Raw genomic sequence first — 16,323 nt, forward strand, 5'->3', positions numbered from 1 at the left:
GTACATGTTTATCATATCCCCCTCCTAAGAGTGAAAAAAAAATGCAGTTCCTCTAATCTTTCCTCATAGCTGAGCTCCTCCATGCCTCAGTTTGGTTGCCCTTCTCTGCACTTTCTCCAGTTCCCGATTTTTCTCTCCCTCTCCCTCTCCCAAAACCCCCATATCCTTCTCCACAAATGGATGTGTACAGAAGAATGCCTGGCACAAAAGATCATCTCACTTAAAGGACTTTAAAGGCTAAGTTCACCTTTGGAACATGTTAATGTTCCACCCATATTTAGGGTGGAACATATTACATGTTCCAGCTCTTGCCTTCTCTCTCAACAACCCCCCCATCTCTCCCCACACACGCTGTCACATTTTAAAACAGGACTCCACCCACACAGCTGTGTCATTTATTCAGAGTTCTGTGAATGAATGAACTACAAGTACTGTCGGCCACCGAGACCGATGGCTTGTAGCTCTCAATGAACTGCAAGTGTTCTGATGAGCACTCTTGTAGTTCATTGATTCTTCCTGCAATTCAGTAACTGCTCATGTCGGATGGTACTGATGGTCTGCAGTCCTGGCATTGCACCTGTGATCTGTTGATGGTGATGTGCATTTATTATTTTGTAAAAGGTGAACTTATCCTTTTAAATTAGAACCCCTTTTACCAGGCACATCCAATATTTTATCACGTATTCCAAATCTGGAAGGGAAACAGCCTACCATTTGTCTTGAGAACTTGGAGTAGGGTACAGTGCCTTAAAAATGTATTCATACCCCTTGAAATGTTCCACATTTTGTGATGTTGCAACCAAAAACATGTATTTGATTGGGATTTTATGTCACAGACCAACACTATGTGGCACATAATTGTGAAGTGGAAGAAAAATGATTAATGGTTTTAATTTTTTTTTATTTTTTACAAATATTTGAAAAGTGTGGCATGCATTTATATTCAGCCCCTTTTTTACTCTGATACCCCTAACTAATATCTGGTGGAACCAATTGCCTTCAGAAGTCACCTAATTGGTAAATGGAGTCCACCTGGGTGTAATTTAATCTTGGTATAAATACAGCTGTTCTGTGACGCCCTCATAGGTTTGTTGGAGAACCTTTAGTAAACAAACAGCATATTGAAGGCCAAGGAACACACAAGACAGGTCAGAGATAAAGTTGTGGAGAAATATAAAGCGGGTTAGGTTATAAAAAATATCCTGAGCACTGTTCAATCCCTCAATGAAAATGGAATCTGGCATTCATGGAAGAGTGGCAAGAAGAAAGTCATTGTTGAAAGAAAGCCATAAGAAGTCCTATTTGCAGTTTGTGAGAAGCCATGTGGGGATCACAGAAAACGTTGGAGAAGTAGCTCTGGTCAGATGAGACCAAAATTAAAAATTTTGGCCTAAAAACAAAACGCTATGTGTGGCGGAAAAATAACACTGCACGTTACCATGAACGCACCATCCCCACCGTTAAACATAGTGGTGGCAGCATCATGTTGTGGGGATGTTTTTCTTCAGCAGGGATAGGTGAGCTGGTCAGAGTTGATAGGAAGATGGAGGAAGCCAAATTCAGGGCAATCTTAGAAGAAAACCTGTTAGAGTCTGCAAAAGACGTGAGACTGGGGCAAAGATTCACCTTCCAGCAGGACAACAACCCTAAACGTACAACCAGAGCTACAATGGAATGGTTTGGATCAAAGCATATTTATGTGTTCGAATGGCCCAGTCAAAGTCCAGACCTAAATCCAATTGAGAATCTGTGGCAAGACTTGAAAATTGCTGTTCACAAACACTCTCCATCCAATCTGACAGAGAGCTTGAGCTATTTTTCAAGGAAGAATGGGCAAAAGTTTCACTCTTTTGGATGTACAAAGCTGGTAGAGGCATCCCCCAAAAAGACTTTTAGCTGTATTTGCAGTGAAAGGTGGTTCTACAAAGTATTGACTCAGGGGGGCTGAATACAAATGCATGCCACACTTTTCACATATTAATTTGTAAAAAAATAAATAGAAAAACACTTTTTTTTTCTTCCACTTCACAATTATGTACTTTTTTTTTTTTTTTTTTTTGGTTTATCACATAAAACCACAATACACATTTATGTTTTTGGTTGTAGTATGACAAAATGTGGAAAATTTCAAGGGGTATGAATACTTTTTCAAGGCACTGTAAGTATTGCTATGTGTTGGGTCATATCCTATAACAACAAGCATTATATTGTTGTTCTTCTGTTTGTGGGGCACAATTAGATTTTTTTTTTCCTATTACTGCATAGCGTTGGGTCCCATGCACACTATTAGATTTTTTTTTTTTCTCTTCAGATTTACCAAAACCATATAATATGAGGTCAAACCTTAAGATTTTCAATTTGTACGCAATCAGGCAGGCCCTTGCACTACATGGTTTTGTTAAATCTGAGGACAAAAATCTACAGAAAATAGTGTGTATGGGGCTTTAGACAATAAATAAGTCTAAGGCCCCGTACACACCATAGAATCCATCCGCAGATAAATCCCAGCAAATGGGTTTCAGCGGATAGATCCTATGGTGTGTACACGCCAGCGGATCTTTTTCCGCGGATATATCTCCCCTGGGATGGATTCCAGCAGATCGGATATTTGCTGACATGCAGAACATATCCATCTGCTGGAGTCCATCCCAACAGATGGATCCGCTGGTCTGTACAGACTCCCCGGATCCATCCGTCCGAAGGGATCCCTCGCATGCGTCGTAATGATTCGACGCATGCGTGGAATTCCTTATATGACAGCGTCGCGCACGTCGCCGCGCCATAATCGCGGCGACGGCGCGACACGTCATCGCCAGAGGATTTCGGCGCGGATTTCAATGCGATGGTGAGTACACTCCATCGCAAAGAAATCTGCTGAAATCCTCGAGAGGATTTATCCGCGGAAACGGTCCGCTGGACCGTATCCGCGGATAAATCATCCCGTGTGTATGGGGCCTCAGAATATGCTTATGGCTCACTGTTCACGTTGCACCAGGTTTTTCTATGTCAAAAACTCAGAAGTTGATTATTGCCGTTTTTTATATTAATTTTTCCATAAACCGTGTGTCCGCTGACCTAGCCAGAAAGTTCAGTCGCACTTTGTCCAAATATTTTAACAAGCAATATGTATGTGTGATCTAAAACTATATTTGTTGAAGGATATGCTAGACTTCATTGTAGCAGCTCAAACTATTTTTGTACACTATGGTATTTAGTGTTTACAGAAAGTGCTGAGCAAAATGAAAAAATGTCAAGAGTAGCATTTCAATGGGTGAAGAGACCTTTTGGTAGTGACGGGTCAAATTAAAATGGTCAGATATGTAGAAGTTGATGAAAAGTTCACAATTTAGACCTTGAAGTGGATGGGCTACAATAGCAGAGGTCCACACCGGGGTCCCTTGCTGTAAGCTATGAGCCAGAAAACGGGGTTACAGTGTGTTGATTGGGTGACTGCTTGAAAAGCATTCTGCGGTCCAACAAATGTTAAATTGAAATACAGGGGGTAGAGTTATCAGACTTTAGAATATGCAACAAAATACGCAGACCCGTCCTGATTTTTTGGTAGTCATTTTGGCTAATGATAAGGGGAATGGCATTAAGGTCCTAACCATCTGCAGCATCCAGACCTTGGTTGCTTCTAGATTTCTATGACTGCCCTGAGTGGATCCTCTAGCTGTGAGAACAGTCCTGTTGCAAACAAAAAGCAGCCTGCAAAAAGACACTGCTGGATGTTATTTTGCATCCAACATGCTGTGAATAAGGCCTTATATAGCGATATCCTTGCTAACCTCACATTATTCTTTGAATAGTTTAGTTTTTGCCCTATAGTAATTTTTTGCCTAATCATTCATGAAAGTGTTTTAAGAATTGTTAAACAGTGACTTCTTTAAACCTGCAAAGGAGGAAGCCGTAGCAAAGCACAGTCAACTTGAGAAATGTCTGCATAACACTTTATGAAAAAAGTCCATGGTCTTATGAACAATTGTAGTTACTTCACAGTGCTGGTGAAAAATATGTGTCTAGTTACAATTCTAAAAAATATTCCTTTTAATAGAAGTATGGCAAAAACTGCAGTAAATAATAAGTTTAATAAAAGTGTTAGTCCACTAAGATTTCATACTGTAAATTAAAGTGTTACTCAACCCAGGACACACAGTAATGCAATTATTTAGGTAAATATAAACTTCTAAATACCTTTTCTCATCAGCAGTATATAGCAGTCTTGTGACTTATATCTTTGTCCGGCTCGGCACTGGTTAAAGCTTGTAGGAGAAGATTTCATTCTCCTTTGACCTATGAGGCTGCATGACCCTTGACCCTCTGTCTGGACAGTACTGATTGGTCCTGTGCTGATCACGTGCAGATTTTTTATCTTCCAATACACACTAAACTGAGCATGTGCAGAGTGCCCCCAATGCTCTACTATCAGGAGATGGATTGGGGACAGTAAGAAGGGGTGGATCATAAAAGACAGTATCAAACAGCCTTTTTACACAAGGCAGAGGATTAACTCCTTAGGTTCCACAGTGAGTATAACAAGCATGCTTTACTGCATACATTTTACTGTTGTGGGTTTAGTAATATATTTTAATTGCCTAAAAAAAAAAAAATCTGAATTCCAGTCAATGAAGGTTCTCTCTTGCAGCAGAGATTTGCAGTCTGATTGCATAGTGAATGAATTCCAGCAGCTTTAACTGCAGTCTCCAGGTTCAGTAGCCACTCATGTTCTCTAATTCAGCTACCAGTTGGTGTCACATCGGGGATTGTAAATGCATAGCAAAGAATTGTAGCTAGTTATACCTACAACATTAATTTTCTCTAAGAAGGCATTCAGCTGCATATAAAGGTTTAGCCGGAGTTTGGTTGTAATGTGGATACATTGCTTCAAATCATTTACAGTAATCCAGCCATGCCATGCCCACACGGTAAACTATTACTACATTGGGGAGAGTGAGATGCCTGCGTATTAGTTGTAGATGGACAGACTAAAGAGCTCAGATGTAAAAGTCTTTCTCCTGGAGTCCCTGAGAGATTTGAAACTTGAAGGTGATCCAAACCTTTTTTTCTAAAGCTAAAATTAAAATTTTTGAGGCAGGAGCCATTAAAAAAAAAAAAAAAAAAAAGGGGGGGGGGGGGGGTTTTAGGACCAGTGTGAGCAGCATTTAGAGAGTCTGGTGTCATATGAGATATTCATTATCGACTTGCTATTGAATGAGTTGTCATTTGCTGGGAGATTGTAACTTTGTAACTTTGTTTACCTTCATAAACCACAATTGTGATACATTTAAAATTCTGTTTTACCCAGGAACTGATGAAGATTCCTTAATTAACATACTGACACAAAGATCCTGTGTACAGAGACAGTTAATTGCAAAAGAATATGAGGCAGCCTGTGGAAAGGTATTTTACAGATAAAAATAATGTATTTTTTTATTTTTATTATGTTTAACCAGCGATTTTTAAATGCCATGTATCCCTGGCCTCTGAAGCACCAGTTTTTATTTCAGCTTGATAAAACATGATAATCCTTAACTGGCTCCTGTACATATACGTCGGCAGAATGGCACCGACGGGCAAATCGACGTATATTTACATCAGTTTGAATTTGCGTGCGTGCCTGCCACGAGCTCCGTGAACGTGCCCGCGGGACCTGATGTCCGCTGGTGTCCTGCGATCGGGTCACAGAGCTCAAGAACGGGGAGATTTTAGTGTAAACAAGGCATCTCCCCATTCTGCCTAGTGACCGGAAACTAATCGTCTGCTCCCTCTCATCGGGAGCAGTGATCAGTGATGTGTCACTCGTAGCCACACCCCCCTAACAGTTAGAATCACTCCCTAGGACACACTTAACCCTTTCCTAGCCCCGAGTGGTTAACCCCTTTACTGCCAGTCACATTTACACAGTAATCAGTGCATTTTTATAGCACTGATCGCTGTATAAATGTGAATGGTCCCAAAATAGTGCCAAAAGTGTCCGATGTGTTTGCCATAATGTCGCAGTCACGATAAAAATCGCTGATCGCCGCCATTACTAGTAAAAAAAAAAAATTTTTTTTTTTTTTTTTTTTTATAAAAAATGCCATAAAACTATCCCCTATTTTGTAGAAGCTATAACTTTTGCGCGAATCAATCAAATGCTTATTGTGATTTTTTTTTTCTTTTTTTTTGTATATCGAAAATATATAGAAGAATACGTATCGGCCTAAACTGAGGAAAAAAATATTTATTTATTATAGTAAAAAATATAGCTTTTTTTTTTTTTTTTTTATTGTCGCTCTATTTTTGTTTATAGCGCAAAAAATTAAAACCGCAGAGGTGATAAAATACCCCCAAAAGAAAGCTCTATTTGGGGGGAAAAAAAGGACATCAATTTTGTTTGGGAGCCGCGTCGCATGAGGGCGCAATTGTCAGTTAAAGCGCCGCAGTGCTGAATCGCAAAAAGTGCTCTGGTCTTTGGCCAGCCAAATGGTCTGGGGCTGAAGTGGTTAATTTAAGAATTTCTGAAAAATTGTTTGAAGATCTGTACGAAAGTGGATGTCGGTTATACCTGGTTAGGAAAAACTCATCAATTCAGTATTATTTTTTTTTACACTGCATTATTTTTCGTTTAAGTACACAATCAAGTTGAGAAGTTCGTCTTGATGCTGACTATCCTTTCATGTGACTCCTGCTGTAAATCAAGAGTACTTTTTGTCTTGGGCTAGCCATATACCATAAAGGAGAAATATAGCCCAAGCTATTTTAGTTATTCTCCTGGGTAATTAGTTTTGGATATTGTGTAGAGCAGTGGCGACTGGTTGTTTTATCTTTTGGGGGGGGGGGGTAAAACAATCCACCTGCCGACACCTGGTCGGTCGTCGTCAGGTCACAGGTAAAACCCCTGCCCCCCCCCTCCCACCCAGACGGTCACCAGCCCCGCACGTACCCCATCTAGGCCGCGAGCAGCGCTTCCTTCAGACTGTGGCTTCAACCATGCGCCTTCGGCTCCTGGGCTTCACAGTGGCTTCCCCTGCGTCGCCTCCCTGGTGGCAAATAGGATCACTTCTCCTCTTGGCCAATCAGATGACGGGTCTCAGGACCCGCTTCCTGATTGGCCGGGAGGAGAATCGGTTTAGACAATAGCAAATAATAATTTGCCATTGTCGCACAACTGGGTGGGCTCAGGGCGCCGTCCTCTTGTTCCTAAATAGCTTCCTTTACCTCAGTGCAGTCCTCCTTCACTTACCTCATCCTTCCATTTTGCTTTTAAATGTCCTTATTTCTTCTGAGAAATCCTCACTTCTTGTTCTTCTGTCTGTAACTACATACAGTAATGCAAGGCTTTCTCCCTGGTGTGGAGAAAGCCTCTTGAGGGGGGGAGGGGGCAAGCAGGCAAGTCAGGACACACTCTACTTTGCAGATAAAGAAAGAAGCTGTGTGTTAGTGGGCATCCTGACACTCCTGCTCGCCCCCTCCCCCCTCAAGAGGCTTTCTACACACCAGGGAGAAAGCCTTGCATTACTGTGTGTAGTTAGACAGAAGAACAGGAAGTGAGGATTTCTCAGAAGAAATAGACATTTTAAAAGCAAAATCGAAGGATGAGGTAAGTGAAAGAGGACTGCACTAAGGTAAAGGAAGCTATTTAGGGAAAAATAGTTTTACCTTTACAACCCCTTTAATGCTCAAAGAGAGGCTTTATAAGTACTGAAGGAACACTGCTTGTATGTCCTAAATATAGTGTAGTGGTTATGGTTTTGGTGTGGGCTTAGCAATTCAGCATTCCCACACATTTTCTGAAGGAAATGCATTTTCTAGTTTATTATTCTTATAGCCAAATTTACCACCCTAACTCCTCCCACAGTTTTTACACTACATAGACAAGTAATATATCGCTAAATCGTTCACGAAATATCATCGGTTTTGCGGCGTAATTTGTCCCATAGGAATGAATGGCAAAACTAGAGTGTGAGCTGACAAAAACTGAAAAATCAGGACATGATTTCTAAACTGCCACCACTCCCTCATTTTCAAGCCCACCTACACAAATCTTATATCAAAACGTTCAGCTATCCCTGCTGCCACTACATATGTCCACGGCTAAGCCATAGTGGTTTTCACAATATGACCATTTGTTTGCAACTCACGCCATCTATTGTCATCCGTTTGAAGGGCAATATCTAAACTGCGACTGTGCCTTCAAATTTAATATTTTAGAGACATACTATACATCAAAATGTAGGTATGGGTCTTGTGATTCTCCCAATATAAAGCTCTTTGCTGTACGATTTTTAGTTTTTAAAATGCGATCGTTTGAAGAATGACAAGTATTCAGGAGAGGCAAAAAACTCTGGTCTGTGCTTAGAGCCTGCATAAACATTGGTTTCCTGGCAACGCTGAGGTGAATTGTAGCTCCTCCCACACAGCGCTGAGGGGAATTTGCTCAGTTTTTTTGGCTCTGCTTAACTTTTGCATACTTTCAGCTATTAAAACCATTCAACTTTTAAAATGTTCAGCTCTTTCAGCTAATGATGGGACTTCTTCAACTTTTTTTTCTACTATTTATAACTTTTAAAATATTAAGCTTCAAATGAGAGCATGCTTCAAATCCTTAAAAATCTTCTTCCGCTCCTTCATACTTTCACCTACAGACGCCAAACAAACTTTAAAATGTTCAACATTTTCAGCTATCCAGCTATATCTTTTCAGTGTGATATCTTTTACAGTTTATAAAAAATATAACTTTTTGAATAAAAATTAAATAAAATAATTTTTTAAGGGGGGGGGGGGGAATCATAAAAAAAAAACATTTTGGGAAAAAAAAAATTAAAACCATTCCTACTTTTCCAACTATTCATACTATTCTATATCACTTCTTCAACTTTTTCTTACAGATTTCCACAGTTACTCCGCCCACTCTAGTTGTAGACTACTGGTGGAGGCAAGAACACTTCACAATTTCCCCAGGAATTGTAGCTTTTATAGTTTTTTTTGCTGCCTGTGCCCATTAGGGAGGTTCTCCCTTTCTATATTTCCAGTTTGCTATTATCATTGAAAGTAAAAGAAAATCCCAAATTTTGGGTTGTTGACAGAAAAGTAATAGAGGGGAAATCTTCCAATGGGAACAATTTGCAGGGATTTCCTCTCACTTCCTGTTCTGGCTATAGAACAGTAAATGAAAGGGAATTGGGACATAGATGACACAAAATAAACTAAAAAATGAGTTATGACTTTCCCTTACTCTATCCTATAGACAAAACTTTTTTTATTTTGCTCTACTTTAAGAAACAGTAAGCTTCTGCCAATTCCTGATAAGACAACATTTGATATGCAGTTGGCCCTGTCGGCACCCTTTTTCTCAACATCCTTTAGCTGAAAAATCGAAGGAGCCGGGTGGAAAATTGTCTGTCTCGATTGGATGCAGTCACTGTTCAGTTATTCGGACCGCTGCAGGTGCTGCAGCTATCAGGATACAACAGCTGGCAGGGACGATCCCTCCATCCACACTGTTTAGTAAGATACCTTGACAAGTATGGCGAGCTGTCGGTATTGTATGCCATTAAAATTGATTGCTGCACATAACATCCAATGGAATCTAACTCCATTCCTTTTTATGGTAGAGTAAAAAAGTTGCTTTAGCTAGCCAAACACTGTTGGATTTTTATTTATTTTTTTATCAGTCTGTAGGTCTGTGTTTATTGTCCTGTGGCATAAGATCTTTCAGGCACACTGACTTGTAGCTCTGTATGATGTGTCTAGATACTAAAAATAAAAAAATAAAGGATTGATTGTGAATGTGAGATTGCAGCATAATGTCTATTACCTACATTATTATTATTTATTATTATTATTATTATTATTATTATTATTATTTATTATTAGTCTGTAGTGTACTTTTACCAAAATTTAGCTACTAACTGCAAACTTTTCTACTTTATTAAGGAATTAAAAGATGATTTGAAAAGTGATCTTTCTGGCAATTTTGAACATCTTCTGGTCTCCCTCACATTACCTCCTGCTGTGTTTGATGCCAAACAGCTAAAGAAAGCGATGAAGGTAAACTGGAAATGGCAAACACTACATGATGATTTTGCAGTTTTCCTATATCCATTTTTTATTTCAGCTTCTTATCATATTGTGTTTTTTGCAATAACAAAATAAAACTATTCCCTGTCATTTATGACACTCCTTACATGTTTTGCCCCGCCCATAGTGTGTATGTACTAAGTGGGGTGAAACATGTCATGGGCGTGGCCTAGACAGAGTAAGGCTGCTTCCACTCTTTGCATGAGGCTTTTTTGTGAAGTTTTGTGCACTTTGCGCTCTCATAATTCAATTTATAGGGACTTGTTGGTGTTATATTTTTGCTATTGGCTGTCTACCCATTCCCTGTCAAAATCGCCAGCATACCAAACTTCCCATGTAAGACCTCCTTCACCTTCTACAATGCTCAATAAGCTCACAGTGTACACACTAAAGGAAAATCACTGGCTGTTGCAACAATTTTTTTTAAATCACAAACCTGTGATTTTGCACAGAGCAGCCTGGATCCTTCTCTTCTCTGGTCCCATGGCTGTCCTCCTGGCTCCTCCCTCCTTCTGGTTGCCCCCACAGCAAGCAGCTGTCCATTTACACACCGAGCCGCGGCTCATCCCTGCCCCACCCCCTCCATTTTTTGATTGGCTCACTGGTTGTGATTGACAGCATTTTCTGCTGCCAAAACCCAATCAAGAGTCCAAGGGAAGGCTCTCGAGGACATTGCTGGATTGAGAGGGGGCTCAGGTAAGTATTTGGAAGGGCTGCTGCACACAGGTGTTTGTGTGTTTTTTGTTTTTTTTACATTCTGTGCATGGAAACCTTGTGCATTTACAACCACTTTAAGAGCAGAACCCATGGAATTTGCTTATCTCCTCTTTTCTATTCCTGAGCCAAACATTCATTTAGTTTATCTGGCAGCAGGAGTGCCTGAAGGTAACTTGATCAAACCTTCAATACAAGTGCTCTTGTTTTCATTTACTTTATCAATATGCTGTATATACTTGGGCTTTCTCACAAACTTGCTGTACATTTACTTTCTCTTCTTAATTCCAGGGCACAGGGACAACTGAAAGTATCTTAATTGAAATCTTAGCATCTAGAACCAGCAAACAAATTAAAGAAGTTGGAGAGGCATTTTACACAGGTATATTATTACTGACCAAAATTACTGTGTGTTTGCTCTTCTTTTTTTTTTTTTTTTCCAAAGGGTGCGGGCATACAGTAGTTTTGAAATTGCTATTGATCCATGTGTTTATTTGTTTTGTGGACTTGTTAGGACTGGAAGCAGCGATTGCTGGTTTTAACACTAACCTTGACCTGTACCTAACAAAATAAATCTGTGTAGCGCAGCAATAAACCTAATAAATAGTCCAAAAAAATCCCAAAGAGTTGTGTATCGAAACACTTCCCAAATTTGTGAAAATATTGTGATTGTATAAAAAGCAAACAAAGTGCAATCTTTGGTGTATATGTGTAGAAATACCTGTGTATCAAAGTGCCCCATGCCAGCTTTTTTCATGCACAGTGACAATCCACCAGGGCCTGCTCACCTCAGTACAAATCAACAAACGCTTGTCTCTTTACACCCCAGGATTGAACCTGCACCCCTCCTCAGCTAATGAACAGCTTCCATCTTCACGACTTAGAGGATTACCACAGACTCCTATCATATGTTAAGCAATATAAAAGGACAAACCATGTAGTCTGTACTGACACTTTAGTAAAGCCCAGCTGAAATTGACACTTGCAAGAAATTAAAATAAAAGCGCTACTCAAAAACAATATTGTCCAGCTCACCACCTCTCACGACTCGACTCTGGCAGGAAGTCACTGGCTCGACTCCTCCCCTGGAGCCGTTGCGCCACATGATCTGGCTTCTTCAGTAGGTTGGGTGCCGAACAACTAGTGACATTCTATAGCTCCTACCAAATTTTACATGGAAACTCTAATAATTAATCCCACAAGATCTGGAAGTATGGCAGCGCTCCAGTATTCTCTAAAAAAAAAACGGAAACCAATTAGCATTGCCTTACGAATGGGGAGTAAAAAGTAAAGTAGTGCCATTTCAAAGCCACATTGGTGTGAACCAGAGCTTCATTTAGAATTTTATAACCTTCACTGAGAATTTAAAAAGAAGGGGCGAGGATATGGTTGAAAATGGCATGTTTTATGTACATCTAAGCACCATGTTCCAGATTGACCCAGCATCATCCAAACTTTTAAATCGACGAAGTACAAAATGTACACTACCCTAACAGATGGCTCAGTGATGAATATTTCATTGTACTTCCTTCTGTCAAAATACAAATACTCACTAATATAGTAATTTTCCATAACCAGAGAAAAAAAAACTGCTCACTATACATCATAAGGCCAAAATATACAAATGACTACAATGTTAATATCCAAAGTAGACATGTGCTTTAAAGGCTAGGTTCACCTTTTAAAAATTTATAAATGTACATGTTTTTGAAGAAAATATATGTGCATGTATTTATTTTACACAGGAGGCTGAAAAGCATTGCACCCATGATCAGTGGATCACTAGTGTAATGCCAGGCTCCTGCAGACCTCTTCCTCAAGCTCTACCTGTACAAAGGTATAGACTTTCCCTTGCAGAGCTGGAGGAAGTATCAATGAGTTCTGCTATCACCATACTGCAAGGGAGAAAAACCCTACATACGGTCACCAGGGGGTGCTCTGGGTTTGGGGGGTGGCTTAGCAATATGTTGAATAGATGGATTTCGTCTTTTAAAGTTACTTTTTTTTTGTTGTGGAACAAGCTTCTCTAACAAAGTGAAATTTATCCAAGGACTTTATTCATGGAACTAAATTCTTTTCACACAGTCATGTCACACAGTTATGATAATTAATTTTGGCCTTGCATAATGAGCAGTATTTTGCTCTGGTTATGTTCTATCATTATAATATCCACATATAATGTATACCAGGGGTCGACAATCCCCGGGCGCCAGGTCGCAATTGCGACAAATTGTGACCTGGCGGCCGGTAATTGAAGGCGCGGCTTTGCGGCCTTGTGAAGTCCCTCTGTGTCCTTATGTGAGCTGGCGCCATCTGGTGGTGGCCGTTGGCATTACAAGTTAAACAGCAATTCTAAAAGTGTAATTTTTCACTATTTTCACTGCCATTTCCTTCCCTCTAATTAGAACCCCCAAACATTATATATATTTTGTATTCTAACACCCTAGAGAATAAAATGGCGATCATTGCAATACTTTCTGTCACGCCGTATTTGCGCAGCGGTCTTACAAGCGCACTTTTTGGGGAAAAAATACACTTTTTTTTTTTTAATTAAAAAATAAGACAACAGTAAAGTTATCCCAATTTTTTTTTATATTGTGAAAGATAATGTTACACCAAGTAAATTGATACCCAACATGTCACGCTTCAAAATTGCGTCCGCTCGTGGAATGCTGACAAACTTTTACCCTTTAAAATCTCCATAGGCGACGTTTAAAAAAATCTACAGGTTGCATGTTTTGAGTTAGAGGAAGTCTAGAGCTAGAATTATTGCTCTCGCTCTAACGATTGCGGCGATACCTCACGTGTGGTTTGAATACCGTTTACATATGCGGGCGCTACTCACGTGTGTGTGTTCGCTTCTGCGCGCAAGCTCGTCGGGACGGGGCGCGTTTTCTGGCTCCTAACTTTTTTATCTGGCTCCTAGATTCCAAGCAAATTTGTCAAACCCTGATGTATACAGTAATGGGACTGTGTTGGGCTCATTTGGTACAATTGTATTTCCGTGAATGCATATTATTCAATAAAGTTATTTGTGGTTCGAATATGATGTTGATGTAATTTGGTGATTATTATTCATATTGTGTTTGAAGGTGGATGATCTAAAGTATTTATCAGACTGGCCATACATTATACAATTTTTTATTTAATTTTCTTAATTGATTTACTAAAACCACATAATAGAAGGTCAAACCAAAACACTTTAAATTTGTATGCAGTCAGGCCAGCCCTTGCACTACATAGTTTAAGATAAATCTAAAGGAATTTGAATAGGAAGATTGTATAATGTATGGCCAGCCTAAGCCATCTGTTATGAGAGGTTGTAGTGCACATTTTGTATTTTGGTTGATCCCCTATGCCCAAATGTTTCTCACCTGAGTAATGCTCAGAATAGTTATAGTACTTTCAACTCTCTATCTGTGTCTGCAGCTCTCTATATGCATTGTTATTTTGTCTTGCAGTATATGGCAAAAGCCTTGGAGATGACATCAGTTCGGAGACCACGGGTGACTTTCGGAAAGCCTTGCTCTTTTTGGCTAACGTAAGTATATAACTAAAGGCAAAACTTATTTTTGTTTTAGTTTTGGATATAGTGTAAAGGGATTAGAACACATGGCAGGTTTTCATTGCTGTCTGTGTCCCTGTTTAAGTAGATTTTCTCTAATTGTCCTATTTACTGTTATCACTGAAGGTGAAAGAAAAATAAAGTGATCACTAGAGCAGGAATATATAATGCTTTTCAGCCGCCTGTGTTCACCAGGGAGTCCCTAACTTTTCTTCTCACTTTTTTATTTTAGCTATAGGACAGGATTTGCAGGGGAAATCTCTCAAATGGGACATGGGTGACAAAAATAAAGTTCACAAGGGTTATAACCTCCCTCACTCTGAAATGTGGAAAAAAAAGTTTTGCCTTTTTAGTTCTGCTTGAAGCCAGAGACAGGCAGGCATCAGGCATTTATAGACGAATGTCAGCAATGGCAGCCTGCGTATTTCTCTTGGTATGTCCATCTATTGGTCTCTAAGATTGGCATCTGATTGGCTTTGTCTGTTAATATCAGCCTGGTACTGATATAATATGTGTAAACATAGAAAGAGTATGCATGTGTTTACACTCGCTCATGAATCCTGTACTTATGTTAAACTAATTGGGCAAAATGTCTGACAAGCATTATGATTTTTTTACTGGATTATTGCAAAAATTATAATTTTGTCTTTTAAACGTGGGCTTTGAAGAAAGGTTTTGGTATGGATCTAAAACCTAATGAAGATGCCGTAATGATCGCTGAGAACACACCAAAGTCTTTAGTAAATGTAGTGGTAAAGTTTACCTCAGTGAATGGATTGAGGCTTTTAGCTTTGCTTACAAAAACACAATCAATCTCCATATACTTAATCTATAAAAATTGATTCTCCTTTCTTTTCTTTTTTTTCTGCAGGCAAGACGTGATGAAAGTTCAAAAGTGGATGAACATCTTGCTAAAAAGGATGCCGAGGTAAATTAAGCTAGACAGGCCTCCCCTGCAGTCCTGTACTATTGACACCTGATAATGATATATACGGCCTGCCACCCTCACTTAGCATGCTAATGACTTGTAATTTCTACCTCTTAAACAGTCCTATTTATCAAATAGTCATTTTTAGTCAATGTCTGATGAGCTATGTGCATGTTTTAGTGCAAAGAAATGCTAATTTAATGCAGCCATTAAAGAAGCGTGTCTAGGGGTTGAGGCTGCATCATGGGAAATCGAGCTGATAAGCAAGTCTTGCAGAGGGTTAACCACTACTGCCTTTGGTGCCCAGGTAGTATAAGGAATCAGAATTGGGTTAGACACAATATGGTTGTTTTCTTGGATGCTGTAAGATGTAGGCAGGTCCAATGCAAAACTAATTGCACCCTGTAGGGTATCTAGCGTATACCTCAGATTTATTAGAGTACATATCTGAGATATTTTAGCACTCATAAGCTGGTTAGAAATTGATTTCATAAACTGAAAATTACTGTAAATGAAACGCATAATGGCCATTGATGCCCTCTCCTGAAAATGTTATTCTAATCCATTGTCTTTAGTACTTTCTGATTTACTGACATCGAAAAAGTATGCAGGTCTGGAGATCTTGCTTCACTCTGATATTCATACAGCATTCAAGCAGGGGCGTGCGGTGAGGTCAGTGGCTGGTGAGGTTTCCGAGCCAGATACACACAGATTACATATGCCCGTGAACGTTGGCACGAGAGCAATAATTCTAGCACTAGACCTCCTACGTAACTCTAAACATATAATCCTGTAAAAAAAAAAAAAATTAAAGCATTGTCTATGGAGATTTTTAAATACTAAAGTTTGGCACCATTCCAGGAGTGTGCGCTATCTTAAGGGCTCTTTCACACGGAGCGGATCCGTATTGATCCGCTCCGTTAGCTCGTTTGGCTCAGTGGGGATTCCTCCGTTAATCCCCGCTGAGCTGTCAGCGGACAGGGCGGTCCCCGCACACAGTGCAGAGACTGCCCTGTCTCTCCTCCGCTCTCCCCTATGGGGAATCGGATGAATA

At 39.7% G+C, this 16,323-nt stretch overlaps 1 protein-coding gene across 1 annotated transcript in view; it reads left to right on the top strand.

Moving 5' to 3' along the window:
• The window catches only part of ANXA3 (annexin A3), a 53,277-nt gene that overhangs the window by 24,610 nt on the left and 12,344 nt on the right, over positions 1 to 16,323 (top strand). Inside the window, exons 4-8 of the mRNA XM_040324259.1 lie at positions 5,306 to 5,400; positions 9,919 to 10,032; positions 11,068 to 11,158; positions 14,238 to 14,317; positions 15,213 to 15,269. Of these exons, the coding sequence (XP_040180193.1) occupies positions 5,306 to 5,400; positions 9,919 to 10,032; positions 11,068 to 11,158; positions 14,238 to 14,317; positions 15,213 to 15,269 (437 nt within the window). The remainder of the gene's footprint in view (positions 1 to 5,305; positions 5,401 to 9,918; positions 10,033 to 11,067; positions 11,159 to 14,237; positions 14,318 to 15,212; positions 15,270 to 16,323) is intronic.

This window comes from Rana temporaria, chromosome 1, assembly GCF_905171775.1.
Source record: "Rana temporaria chromosome 1, aRanTem1.1, whole genome shotgun sequence".
Lineage (NCBI taxonomy): Eukaryota > Metazoa > Chordata > Amphibia > Anura > Ranidae > Rana > Rana temporaria.